General features: G+C 41.6%; 1 protein-coding gene across 2 annotated transcripts; it reads left to right on the top strand.

Annotated features, from left to right (window-relative positions):
- The first annotated feature begins 162 nt into the window (after positions 1-162).
- Positions 163-12,956, top strand: nt5c2a (5'-nucleotidase, cytosolic IIa). Of its 2 annotated transcripts, XM_071546799.1 has the most exons (19): positions 163-195; positions 1,376-1,497; positions 2,177-2,215; positions 3,918-3,991; positions 5,920-6,037; positions 6,203-6,298; positions 6,694-6,785; positions 7,161-7,218; positions 7,386-7,479; positions 7,602-7,655; positions 7,765-7,848; positions 8,095-8,136; positions 8,393-8,500; positions 8,727-8,793; positions 10,406-10,576; positions 11,343-11,394; positions 11,832-11,892; positions 12,434-12,610; positions 12,717-12,956. In XM_071546799.1, the coding sequence occupies exons 2-19, from the start codon at positions 1,397-1,399 to the stop codon at positions 12,954-12,956; spliced, it is 1,728 nt and encodes a 575-aa protein (XP_071402900.1). In that variant the 5' UTR covers positions 163-195; positions 1,376-1,396. The 2 variants fall into 2 exon arrangements, with proteins under 2 accessions (XP_071402900.1, XP_071402899.1); XM_071546798.1 differs by lacking the exon at positions 2,177-2,215.
- Positions 12,957-14,436: the final 1,480 nt, after the last annotated feature.

Here is a 14,436-nt window from a genome sequence, read left to right as displayed (position 1 = left end):
GAGACTTTGCTAAACTTTAGGACTCGAGCATCATAGGAACGTATTTACCGCTTTCGTGGGTCCTTCAAGTGCGCTAAACCTGTAACTACGATATTTCCGATAGCACTAGAAGGCAGCACCCGACCCGCAGCCGCTACTAATGCTTCTGCGCATGCTCCGTGAAGTGAATCACCACCACCAACTAGGATAAAGAGGGTGAGTGGTGTTCTTGTCCTCGTTTTACTGACAGCATACCCCTCTTTTAAACGAGTATCGTAAAACATATTGTATACGAACATAGAGAACTGGCCACTGCTTACTGCTAGCATGAATGAATGTGTTATTACCAGACATTTCATAAAGTTATGTTAGCTTACTTAGCAGCTGGGCTTGCTAGCTGGCTAAGCTACAGCTGTCTGACAGAGCACTGCTGGCTCTAGCGTTATCACTACTGACAGCTGACACATAGGTTAGATGCTATTAACGTTACTAGCGGAGTAAACCCATCAGTAAACCAGCCAGTAACTTTTAGCTTGCTAGCAGTCCGCCAGAAGCTGTTGTGATGAATAGGCATCTAAAATTACTCTCTTAACAGACCAACAATACTAGGAAACCAGTGAGCTAACTTTAGCTTAGCCCTGATACGTTCCCCAAACTCTATTCAAAAATCTGTCAATTTGATGTGGCCTTGGCACAAACGATACCTACCTCGTTAGTTATTGTTGTGTTTTGAATCGTTATGTTCCATTGGTAAATTCGGTTTACATATAATCCACCAAGCAGTGCTTAATTTCAATAAAATCTCAGTTTTTAGAATTGGTTCCCACTGCTCGCTACCTCCTATTTTCATGGTAGAAGATTGTGGGAATAAGAGTTTAGGCGATTCTAACGTCTGAATTGTATTAAAATAAGTGCTGCTTGCTTGGTGGATCATATGTATGCCGAATTGAAGAGTGCTTTTTTTTTTATCGATCAAGTTTGGTGTTACTGTAAATCCGTACCTTCTGGAATTAGATAATAGGGTAGATTATCTAGGCTGTTTCTGCATTCTTGGACTTGTATTGACGTTTGCTAGATTTCAAACTTGCAGACAAAGTTAATTCACATGCATGTCAGTCCCTGTAAATGACTTATTCAGCATTGCGCTATCAGAGCCTCTCTGTTAAGGTTTGCTTTGGTCAGGATATTGCATCATCGTGTGACATCTGACACAGACAATATAAAGTGTTTTGGAAATCCGCAGTCCACTGTCTGCTTCCTGCAACTGCTTTTTATCAGCAAATGCAGCATCCTGACAAGTACTTAAACGAATCCAGTGAGTTGTGTCTGAGTGTGTTTCAGACAAGGTTCCCACTGCTTTAACCTCAGTTAAATCGACGTCTGTTTTTCTTCACAGAAACATTTCTAACAGTTCAAGATGACTACTTCGTGGAGCGACCGCTTACAGAACTACGCCGACCTCCCGGCCAACATGGACGGCGTGGCGATGAAGAAATATCGGCGCGAAGCTCACCACAGGTACGCACTGGACCGGCCGCCGGGAAAACAGTAGGGCCACAGCCACAGACATGGGCCCAGGCGCTCTAGTGTTCCTGACACAAAGGCTACGGTTACACTTGTCCTTTCAAAGTGACTTTCATCATCCGGTTACACCATGATGCACGAAAAATGGAATTTGGTCACATTGAATTTTTGCACAGTCTGGATGCAATCCGGTATGTATATGTATAGAGAGGGAAAACATCATTCAGACACATATTTAAAGGAATACAACCACAGAAATCTGATCTCAAAAATCCCATTGAAATGCCAGGTGTAATCATAGCTGTAGCCCCTTCATCTGTGTTTACGTCAAATCTGTGTTGATTCTTGTGATGTTGAGTATATGCAGGTAGCAGATAATAGAGGCAGTTCATTGCAAACTAATGAAGTAGAATTTGTGCACATATTGGGAACAGCAGTGTCTGGTAAATCAAGCAGTACATTTTGGCAAAGGGTGTCGTATTCAGGCTGTTATTACTGTTTTGTGGTCGGCAGCCTATTATATTCTGCAGGTAATAGAATGTACAGGCCGTTCACTGACAAAAACCGCATTAAGCTGTCTGGTGTGATGTCAGTGGAGAGAACAGACAAGACCATAGGTGTCGAGTTCAGTGGTAACACAGTCATCATCGCACATGTATTCTCTATTGCAAAGCTTTCCAAGGGATCTGGCTCAAAACCATCCTGCAATGAGGTACGCCGTCCTTTTGTTGTTGAGAAACTGCGACTACTGACTAAATTACCCCACCGTTTTGATGTCCATGGTGTGAATTGATTCTCCATCCAACTCCCATGGAACTCCATTCATACTGACACTGACATAAGTGTGAGTAGGGTTGATCCCTGCGGAAATAGCAGTTGGTGGTCATCGTGTTTCCTTGGTGTGCGCTCCCCCTTTTTTTTGTTTCATTCTCCCCGTGTTCCCGCATCATTCTTTTTCACCTCTCCTCTCAATAATCCCCATCCATTGCCGTCAGTCCGATGTCATCCCTCACGCCATCTGAATAGAAACTTCAGGCCAGTGTTGGGTCCGAGCAGAGTCACAGATTATACATTGAGATTGTATCTAATCTATAACTGTGCGTCAGAGGAGACAGTGTTGTAAGGGAACTAGCGAGGAGCCATTGAGAATTTGCTTTCTTCAGCAAACCTTTATATAGTCGTCCCAGAATGCATTTTAATCTTCTGGTCCACCCAGACAATATCAGTTTCTACTGTCGATTTGATATATTGAGGGCAGCAAGGTTCTGCTGTGAAAATCTAGAACTGATGAAGGCTGAGATGACGGTGTAGTGGCATCAACCTCTGCTAATACAGAGTGTCTGCAGGTCCTTAAAAAGTCTTTAAATGTTTTGAGTTGAATTACCTACATTAAATGTTGCCTCTGAGTCTTTGATACAGGTTCTGGGCTCTTAAAAATGCTTTCTCATTGCATTACTTTATATTTTTAGGATGAAATTGGTCTTAAATTTCTTAGAAAGTCTTAGATTTACCTTACAGAAACCTGTAGTCGCCCTGTATTACGCTCCAAGGTGTTCCACATGTTTGGTATATATGTGAGACTATGCTGGTTTCCATATAGACTTGCTAAAACATGCAGTTGAGATGTTTTAAGGGCACACATACACACATTTGAAGTGAAAGTATTATTGTTTGGGTGTAGGCCTAATGAGCACTTTATGTTACGATGAATGTAAATATAGAACATCTTCATTTTGTTAGAGATACCTTGAGGACATTCTAAATTTTAGCTGCTTGTTTTGCTTGCGGCCAGTGACGACCCTTGGTTTCAGTGAGGAAAACTAACAATGGTAACAAACTGTTTTTTTAGAGAAACTGTTGGACAATTATGAAACTTGAATCCCACTAAGTGGCTAGAGTCTGTCGAAAAATAATCACCTAAAATAAAAATAAAAATAAAGGTAACCATATGAAGAGAGACTGTAGAGAGACTTGGTCAATGACGGGGGCTGAGAAGTTTTCAGTTCAGATGCTCTGATCAGTCAATATAACCAGTAGAATTGCATGCTTGTTGCTGTTGTGGTTTTTTATATTTTTTTTTAGTGTCTTCTCGTAGTTCTGTAAAAAGCAGCTTGCCATGCATTTAAACCTTGACCTTTCAGGAAGTGTTGCTAAACCAAACTGGTGTAACGCTGCCTTTAAATGTGTTCTTTCATAACTCTAGTCTTGATCCTCTTTTCTTAGTCACACTATTGACAGAATGATATTACAGTAGGCTGTATTGTCAACTGCTCATCACCAATTGGAGGTTTAAAATGCAATGATACATTAATAAAAACTACCATTTTATCATTTGCAGTGTTTCTCTTGCAGCATTTCACTTTGAGTCCCTGCTGTCATGCATTAACTGACCGCACATTATTTCCCCTTTCCAGAGTTTTTGTCAACAGAAGCTTGGCCATGGAGAAGATCAAGTGTTTTGGTTTTGATATGGATTACACCCTTGCAGGTATATACAGTCTCATTAACTGCCATGATGTGACTGTGCAAATACAGTTTATATCATTTGTATCATCTCGTATGAGCCCAAACCCAATCTAGCCGGGATTTGACTCAACAGTCTGTGAAACCTGTGAAACCTGTGAAACCTGCCTCACTCTGCCTTAAGGAGCTGCTAACCTAAAACTATTAGCTTTCAATGGAGAGGTTTAGTGTCCTACGATGGTCTAAATGCTGTTTCAGAGGCTTTTCCATCCTGTCAATAATACAATTCTGGGGGAAATACTGAATACATGTAATTTTTCCGCCTTCAGAAACTTCAAAAATTGGCCGTCAAAAACCTGTATCCCTAATAGCTAGAGGTGACACAATCTGCACTTAGTGTCCTGACCCTATTTTCTCTCTGAGTGTTGACACTACACACACATCGCCTTTTCAATCTATTCCGCTCCTTGTTTCCGCCACACACATTTACGCCTTCACACACTCTCTCTGTCCCTAGTTATACCATCTCCCTACTGCCCTCATTACCAGAGCCGTATGGTAACCCTAGCTGCTCCCATCCAGCTGTTTATAGGGATCTGCCCGGCCTGCAAGCAGACACACCGTAATTCTACACACCGGGGTGAAGGGCTGGGAAGAGGGGGTTGGGGTATGAGCCAGGGTTAGACCAATATGGGGTTTAAAGGCTGATATTGTCACATGTGGCAGCATTCAATAGCTTTAAATTTGACTCATTCCGTACCCCAAAAATTCAAGTATTCAATGTTTCCCCACAAATCTCAGGGTGGAAAAGCCTCTGAATCAGCATTTAGACCATCATGGGACACTAAAACTCTCAATTGAAACCCTTAATAATAATAATCATAATAATAATAATACATATTCTTGCATACTTGAATCAATGATTCAAATCAATTCAAGTTAAGGTCTTCCCATAGACAACCAGTGTAGTATTGATCAATGATATACAATGATACAATGATACTGATACAATAAATATGTAATCAGTCAAACTGCATCATATCCACCATATTGGAGGTGGATGACATTTACTTGCCAGTGTCTGATTTTAATAAAAGGCCAGTATGGGCCTGAAATATCGGTGTAACCCTAGTGTGAATGAGTGCATATGGACCAGAGCCAGAAGCTCAACAGGAGGGTTTGACGTGCCAACCAATACAAGTCATATCTGTGGCTGTAGTATCTAGGCCATGTAGGCACAGTTGACCCTTACTGGCTTATCATTCCCTCGCCAGTATTTCTATTAGCTTTTCAGATACTACATGGCAGTATTTTCCATATCAGTTTTTGTAACAGTGGTGTTTCGGGCTAATTTTGGTTTTGGCTGCCCTTGTTTTTATGTCCCAATTTTGCTTCCAGTCTTTGGGATACAACAAACAAGTCCTATTAAAGTTTGTTATTATGACAGCACAAATTTAAACCTAGGTTGAAAGTGTGCATAACAATGATAATAATAATAATGATAATACAGTGTATCTGTAGGTCCTTAAAACGTCTCCAAATGTCTTAAATTGAATTCTCTAAAATCAATCAATTTTTGTTGGTTTGTTTTACTCTAATTTTTTTTAAAAGTGGTCCTAAATTTTTTTTCTATTTATTATATCAATCGAGGGAAAACTTTGCTAAATACTGAAGTGAGACAGGAAACAGTGGAAGTAGTCAGCAGCAGATCAATCATAGCCTCTCTATATGGCATTTCTGCTTAATTCAATAGTGTTGAGATTTTTCAATTTATATCAGTTTGGCCTCACGGAAACATCAACAAAATCCCTTCAAACATGTTTATCTTCTTCAGTAATGCCAAAGATGGGATGGGGGGGGCAATGGGGTTTATGGGAAATTTTGAGAAACACTAACAATACAACTGGTGTGAGTCAGTGAACATATATGAACCTGTCTCCCCGTCTGTTCCAGTGTATAAATCTCCCGAGTACGAGTCGCTGGGCTTTGACCTGACCGTGGAGCGCCTGGTGTCCATTGGATATCCACAGGAACTGCTCAACTTTGTTTATGACCCTGCCTTCCCCACCAGGTCGGTCTACAAAACCCATAAGCGGTCTAAGACATGACAGCAACCCCCAGCTTACGCATTAAGTATCGCAAATGTCTTACTGGAAGTATTTCACAGCCCACTAGTGGTAGGCAGACACTACAGATGACTTCTCTCTGTCTCTCCTCTCCCCATCTTCGTCCCCAGAGGCCTGGTGTTTGACACAATGTACGGCAACCTGCTCAAAGTGGACGCCTATGGGAACATCCTGGTCTGTGCGCACGGGTTCAACTTCATGAGAGGGTGAGATGTGCTTCTCCCACCGAGCCGTCAACACGTTTCTCCAAGTGCCGAATACACACGATCAAAGCAAATATCCACATTAGGGTTAGACTGATATATGGGGCTGATATTGGCCTTTGTCCACCTCTGATGCATATGATGCAGTTTGATTGATTACATATTTACTGTACAATTGATCAATACTACACTGATTATCTAAAGAAGCATTGCTCCTTAAAACCAATAAGTACTAATGTAAGAGAGTCTTGTTAGCTTGAACTAGCAGTACCAGTTAGTTTCAATGAGGAATGCTGGCACAGTTCTGAAGGTCTGTTTTGAAGGTAGTTGAAGCTGAAAGTTTGACCATCCTCATCACTTGTGTACCTCTTGTGTGCATCCATACTCACTCTGCACAGGCCTGAGATCAGGGAGATGTACCCCAACAAGTTTATCCAACGTGGAGATACAGACCGCTTCTACATCCTCAACACCCTCTTCAACCTCCCTGGTAAAAAAAAACCCCAAAAAAACACAGCTACTCTACTACACACCTTTATGATTCTTATAAGCAATAAACTGGGAATAGGTATCAAAACATGATCAGTACTGCACAGATCTTTGCTTCAAGGTATTAAAGGTATTCAAGGTATTATTTCTTGAGCAACCGAGCATGGTTTGATATTACTCAGGAAAGCAAACGGCATGTGCAAAATGTTCAACAGAAAATGATGTACTCTATTGCAAAATGAAATGTGTTCAAGTTGAAAATGACTACATTGAATTAGAAGTATCTTAATAAACCCTGAGAGTCCTTTGGCATAGATAAGGTTGAACACATTACTAGTTTACCCTTACTGATTCTACAGTTTTTTTTCATCTTCAGAAACCTACCTCTTTGCTTGCTTGGTCGATTTCTTCAGCAACTGCTCTAGATACTCAAGGTACTCTGTTCAGCATATGTTAATATCTTCAATTTTACCTACTATGCAGTCAACATGCTGTTACTTTTATGGCATACTTTATTACTCCCATAAATTACTGAGGGGATGTATCATCCCGTCAGAAGGGAAAGTGTTATTTATGGGTTTTTTTTTAACTTTCTCTGTAGTTGTGAGACCGGCTTCAAGGACGGCGACCTCTTCATGTCCTACAAGAGCATGTTCCAGGACGTCCGTGACGCCGTGGACTGGGTTCATTTTAAGGTTGAATCACGTCCTTTTCTCCGTTAAACCTCCTTCCAAACAGCTTCATGCCTTCTCCTACAGCCAGTGCTTCATTCAGAAGTCCTCAAACTCACTGTGTTTTTTCTGTTTTGTTTTCACAGGGGTCCTTAAAGGAGAAGACGGTCGAAAACCTGGAGAAGTATGTGGTAAAGGATGTAAGTAAAACAAGAGATCGATTTTAGCCCAGAGTCGCACTTCTTTTGCTGGTGGCTGCTTTTTCTGCATTGGTGAAGTTCTGACTTTGTCTGTCTTTCCTCCACCAAGCCAAAGCTTCCTCTTCTCCTCAGCCGTATGAACGAAGTCGCCAAAGTCTTCCTGGCCACCAACAGTGACTACAAATACACAGAGGTGAGCTGAATGGAATAAACAAAGAGTAAAAGATGACACTTTGCAGCTCAGACTTAGACAAATTAACTGTTACATAGAGAAGAGCAGCATCCTGTATTTTTCAGTTTTTAGAGCTTCTGTAGTATGTCTTATAATTTGCTGTTTAATTGCATAAGTGAGACAGGTGTATTTTAAGTCAGTCAGTTAATAACTGATTATTGAGTTGAAATGGAAATAACCTGTGTCCTTTGCACCGATTTCTTTCAGAAAATTATGTCCTACCTGTTTGACTTTCCTCACGGTCCAAAGGTAATCAGAATATGTTAAAAAAATCATAGTTTCTCTTCCAGAATGTTTTACATCATCTTAGATCATATTTAGTTCATTTATTTGCAGGCAAGTACAGAAAAATTCAATTAAAAGGAGTATATGTAATGAAAACAAAAGGCTAAGCGAGGTACAAGAAGAGATAATCTAACCAACCAAAATAAAATTGGTGATATCTTAATTCACATTCACCTTTCATACTTAAAACATATGATGCTGCTGTGTGTATGTGTTGCAGACAGGCACACCCCACAGGCCCTGGAAGTCCTACTTTGACCTGATTCTGGTGGACGCCCGCAAACCCGTTTTCTTCGGAGAGGGAACAGTGCTGCGGCAGGTCGACACTGTGAGTGTATGCACTGGACATGTGGTCATTATATGTGACTGATATTGTAACTGTAATATGATTTAAGATGTTATTTTTTAATATTCTAGAGTAGTTCTACTTTTAGCGGAGGTGTGTCTCATCCTTGCTGCGTCCCTCATTGATTTTGTGCCTTGTAAAGATAAATAAAATATACAGTATAATATATGATTGTATGACTCCTGACAGTGTGTATGGTTTATTTCAGACCACAGGTCGGCTGAAGATCGGCACATATACTGGACCCCTCCAGCATGGTATTGTGTACTCTGGAGGTAAATAAGGAGCCTTTGTTTTAGCACAGCTTTTCTGACTGGAATGCAAGGATTTTGCCTTTTAGAATTGAAGCATTCAGACAAAGAACCATCTGAATTCTTTTAAACATCTAACATATTTGCAATGGTTTAGTCAACCAGTATCACTTGGTGTGTGAGTATTATACATCGCCAGGAATTACACAACTTTGATTGAATTCCTGGAGTATCATGGAGTTTTGAGAGGTGTATTCCATTCACACATTAACTGTTAAGGTATTCAGACAACAAACCAGGAAGGAAGAGCATTTTAGATCATGGAAGTGCTCCGACTGAGTTATGGAAATTCATTGAAGTGTCATGGAATTTTACTTCAGGGCCACAGTGGGAAGCAGGTCATTTGGAGAACTGCAGTAATATTGCGTGACCGTAAGCCGTCATACAACCTATCATGACTTGAAATGGAACACCAGACCACCGTTCCTTTAGGTTTGCCCTGCGCCACATGTTCCTTAGGCTACAGAACAAAATGAACTTGAAGAGCTCAAACAGCATTAGATGATTAAGATTGAAAGAACCAACTCTGGAATGGCAAAATCTCCATTCGTGACTACATTCTGCAACACAGGAATGACGGAAGACGTGATGTCCGGACTCATAAAAGAACTCCGAAACCTGAAGCGTTGACAGCGTTAGTGTCAGCGGCCTGTAATGCGACACCTTCAAGTTCATATGAGGTGATTGGGAATTTATTACAGGCCGTAAACTGGGAATGCCAAGCTCATCTCTCTTCTGTAGACAGGTAGAGAACTTACACTAACACTGGCATGAACACGACTGGGGCCTCACCTACTTAAAGTGGAGATCGCCTGTCAATCAAAGAGTGTGTCCAGTACTGTGACATCTTTCTCCTTGGATTTTCTGTTGATGCAGTTTGAGTTTCTCTTTTCTTTGTCTGTTCAGCCATGGTGGCTATCACTGCTCATGCTAACTACCCAGTTCTTCTTCTGTATAAAGAGACATTAAGTGATCTATTACCTTTAGGAATTGCAACAACATCAGTATGACTTATCTCCTCCTACCTGGCATTAACACACGCCTCGCATCCGGACTGTATCTGAATACGATTTAGCGGAACTACATTTCGCCATTGTCCGCATCAAGTCCACAGTGACAACTGATTGCACATTCTTGTGCAAAATTCACACAACCACGTACATCACTTCCTCCCCCAATGTGTACGTATTGCAAGAAGCGTGGGTGCGGGTCATTTCAAAGATGGTGGCTGTCAAGTTGCGTTGTTATATGCACGTTTTCTTACTTTTCGAAATGGTAGAAATTGTAGACAGCAGCTGAGGAGAAGGCTGTTTTATGCAGCTGCTTTAATTTCAGCCGCGATCGGATCACAATCTGTCTTGGGTGCATTTACACCTGTATTTTTATGTGGTTAAGCACTGTCCGATTACAATCCGAGCACCCAAAACACCTGTTAATGCCAGGTGTAAGGCACAATAACCTCAGCACCTGGCCAAGTAATCGTTGAGTCATTGGTATTGATAAACAACCCTATCAACACCCACACATATGGTAATTTTGCTAAGGGACAGTAAAAATGCCGTATGTCTTCTCCCAGGGTCTTCTGACATTGTGTGTGACTTGCTGGGGGCCAAGGGGAAGGACATCGTCTACATCGGGGACCACATTTTCGGCGACATTCTCAAATCCAAGAAGCGTCAAGGCTGGAGGACCTTCCTGGTCATACCCGAGCTGGCCCAAGAGCTTCATGTCTGGACCGACAAGAGCTGTGAGGCCGGACACACACACACGTCCACATACACACATATCTACGTTAGGGATGGGACGATACGCTCAGCTCACGATATGATACGATACGCCATATATACAGCCACAATATGATGTGATAAATAAAAGTTCAATGACTAGTCTGACTAAGTCTATATATATCGTCCCACCCCTAATCTACATTATACTGGCAACCCTTTAAATTACAGCCCCAATTGTTTCTGTAATAAAGGTGTAATTGGTTCAGCAGCAGTAAAACACATCGCTTTGACCTTATAAGAGTTCATTTAAAGAATAATGAGCAACCAAGTATATTGCTTGGCAGAAGAATAACCTTGTACTAGCGCTAGTAGTAGTAAATTATTAGTTATAACTAAATTTAAAAAAAAACTATCTAAAAAAGTTGTATTTGATATTTGTGTTAGCGGCATTTTATAAAAGTAGTAAGCCACATATAATCCACATGTAAAGCAAATTTTGAGTTGTATACAGAAGTTACTGTTACTGCAAGAAAATGAGAGACTGGACTCTGGTCTTCTGTTTCCGTTAATTTTTCACAAGCTGTAACCAAATCTAACCATAATTCAGTGAAGCTCAAGTGAATGATAGACCCGTCTGTAGCAGTCAGCTGTGTTTTAAACATACACAATTCTCATATTTTGGCACTATCTGATTGCACTTTATTTACAGAAAAAGGTCAGGGGAATTTAAAGTGTTACCATTGCGTGATGTGAAACTGAAATGATGCCAGTGTTTTTGTTTTCCAGCCATATTTGAAGAACTTCAGTCTCTGGATTGCTTCCTAGCAGAGCTCTACAAGTGAGTTCCCCATTCTGACACAGACAGCAGCTCAAACTTTAACCAAATAGAAACACTGTTTATCAGTGATTGATGGTTTGGTTGGTGTTTAAAGCCATTTTTGACACATACTCATGTATTGCACAGGGAGTTGATATTTCTTCATGATTTCATTAAAGGCAGTGGTATGCGGTGTCTTTGCATAAATTCTTCCTAAAAAGTTTAGATGCCAGTCCACCTTTTTATTGGTGGTGGTGGGTTAAATTGTCTATCATTGCTTCACAAAATTAGTACAGAAAAAAGTTTCTGACAAAAAGGTTGTTTTCTGACACAATTGTTTCAATGAATACCTATTAGAGTGAAAAATATTCCTTTCCATTCGTATCTCCCTCTAATTGAGGAAAGCCACATAGAACTGGACTCAGCCAGACTCTAATACATTTTGCTTTTGTCTTCAGGCATCTGGACAGCAGCAGCAATGAGAGGCCAGATATCAGCTCACTGCAGAGAAGGATCAAGGTACAATTTCGTTACACACACACACACTCATATACAGACTAATTTTGTTTCTCTCTCCCAAAAAGAAAGGAATTGGCTAAAACCGATATGGGTTTTCGAAGGCCATATATAGCATATTTTGTGCAGAACAGTTTTCATGCCAAAAAATGACAAGTATTCAGTTTTTCCCCTGGAATTGTATTCTTGTCAGGGTGGCAAAGCCTCTGACCCAGCATTTGGACCATCATGGGACACTAAAACTCTCCACTGAAACCCAGGATCATAATTATAATAATAATTGGAATACTACTAATAATAACAACATATTCATGCATACTTGTGTGGAATCTGATCAAATTGTCACATTAGATTCAATTCAGGTTAAGGTCTTCCAGTAGACAACCAGCTCAATTCTACAATGAACATGTAATCAATCAAACTGCATCGTATCCATCATATCAGAGGTGGACCACACTGACTGGTAACGGATCTGATTTTGAATAAAAGACGAACCTGACTGCGAAACCTGTCGCTCCTCATCCGCCTCTCTGCCTCCTACCAGAAAGTGACCCACGACATGGACATGTGCTACGGCATGATGGGAAGTCTGTTTCGCAGCGGGTCCAGACAGACGCTGTTTGCCTCCCAGGTGATGCGCTACGCCGACCTGTACGCCGCCTCCTTCATCAACCTGCTCTACTACCCTTTCAGCTACCTCTTCAGAGCCGCCCACGTACTGGTGAGGTTCCACGACCGCGCTCAATTGGGGTTCGGGGTTATTGCCGATATATGGGGACGATGTTCTATAAAAAAAAAAAAAATCTGTTATGATCCCGCCCTCCCAGATGCCCCACGAGTCGACGGTGGAGCACACGCACGTCAACATCAACAACACCGAGTCGCCGCTGGCCACGCGCAACCGCCACGACGTCGACCTCAAGGAGTTCGAGTGCAAGCGCCACCAGCTGACCCGCTCCATCAGCGAGATCCAGCCGCCGCACCTCTTCCCCCAGACTCCCCAGGAGATCACCCACTGCCACGACGAGGACGACGACGAAGAAGAGGAGGAGGAGGAGGAGGAGTAGGCGGAGTCAGGATAGGGAAAGTAGACGGAGAGGGAGAAGAGCAGAGGATTTTTAACGCGAAGTTGTCCTGAAATAGTAATTGCCAGGGCTGCAGTACTTGAGTTCCAAGTCTTGGTCTTGAGTCCGGTCTCGAGATCACTCTTTCGATGTCTCGGGCTTGGTCTCGCCCACTTCTGGTTGTTGACTGGACCTTTTATCGCCCCCGTCTAAAAGTATAACAAAAGTGGGTAATTTTATTTATGTTTGGCTTGTTTTCTCCCCAACACTACAAACAATTGACCAGGTGCACCTGGTCCTTTGCCAGGTGCAAAGGATTGCACCTGGTCTTCAACCTCTATGCATTGATTAGTTGAAGTTGAAGGGTAAAGAGTGGATTTCCAGACATATCTACATGTCTGTTGATCCCTAAAAAACTCCTTAGGGATTCGTTTTACATTTGGAAAGACATGTATAGTGTTTATTGCCTATTTTGGTCTTGAATTTGCTCTGGTCTCGGTCTTGAGTTGGTCTCTGCTCCCTTTGGACCCGGTCTTGACTCGAACTTGACTGGACCTGGTCTTAGAAGTGACTTGGACTCGACTTAGGAGGTCTTGACTACAGCCCTGGCAATTGCTTCCATCAAGAGAAGTAAGAGAGAATTACAGACAGGTTAGATAATTGTCTAGTTATAGTGTAGTGTTCAGAAAGGGAACTGAAAGTTATGTATAGAAACTAAGAGAGAACAGTTACCATGCGTACATAGAGGTTACACTGTTCATTGTTTGATCCTCTGTATATAATATACAGAAAGGCAAATATTTATTTTTACCTAGCTGCAGTAGATTACGTTTCAAGAGAAATGTTCTTCTTTCGTTGTTGCGTCCATAGGTTTAGCAGGAGCCAATGTTCCGCTCCAGCATGCATTTATTCATTTGTACTGTAAAAATCCATGTTCACTGCCCTGCTGCTTCCACTTGTACCATACCTCACACTTTGAAACATGCACACTGAAGTCAATAGCTGAAGCGAGGGAAACTTCAAGGGAAAATCCACTCAAATCAAAGAGCGAGGGCTTCTTTCTAGAGCCGCCATTTTGTACCAAGAGACATTCAACAATCATACAGGGAGAAATCCGTCGTAGAAGAGGAGAGAGACCAATTTCTCCATCCACAGGAGCCTCAATAGACCAGGATGAAATGCAGTCACATAATATATAACAGTGTAAGAGGATTTGAGGAGGTATTTTTCCTTTAAGAGACGATTTGAGAGTAGTTAGTGTATTTAATAGACACTACTTAGACTATGCTTAGTTATATGATGGTTGTACTGACCCCAGACGGTGAAGTACAGACAGGAGGAATGTGCCAGTGGTATACTGTATATCTTATTGCACATGGTTAGACCTAACAGCTTTATGCCAGCATCCAGTTACCAGCTCAGAGGAACTCCCCCTTCCCATTCACCCAGAACCAGCCCTCTCCCTGTTGTATTATAAGACCAC

This window comes from Centroberyx affinis, unplaced genomic scaffold, assembly GCF_046629955.1.
Source record: "Centroberyx affinis isolate AG114_WGS23_722 - 3 ecotype Tasmania unplaced genomic scaffold, CSIRO-AGI_Caff_v1 ptg005458l_1, whole genome shotgun sequence".
Lineage (NCBI taxonomy): Eukaryota > Metazoa > Chordata > Actinopteri > Beryciformes > Berycidae > Centroberyx > Centroberyx affinis.
Note: the sequence above shows the minus strand (reverse complement) of the source record. Positions and strands in the feature narration are given on the sequence as shown.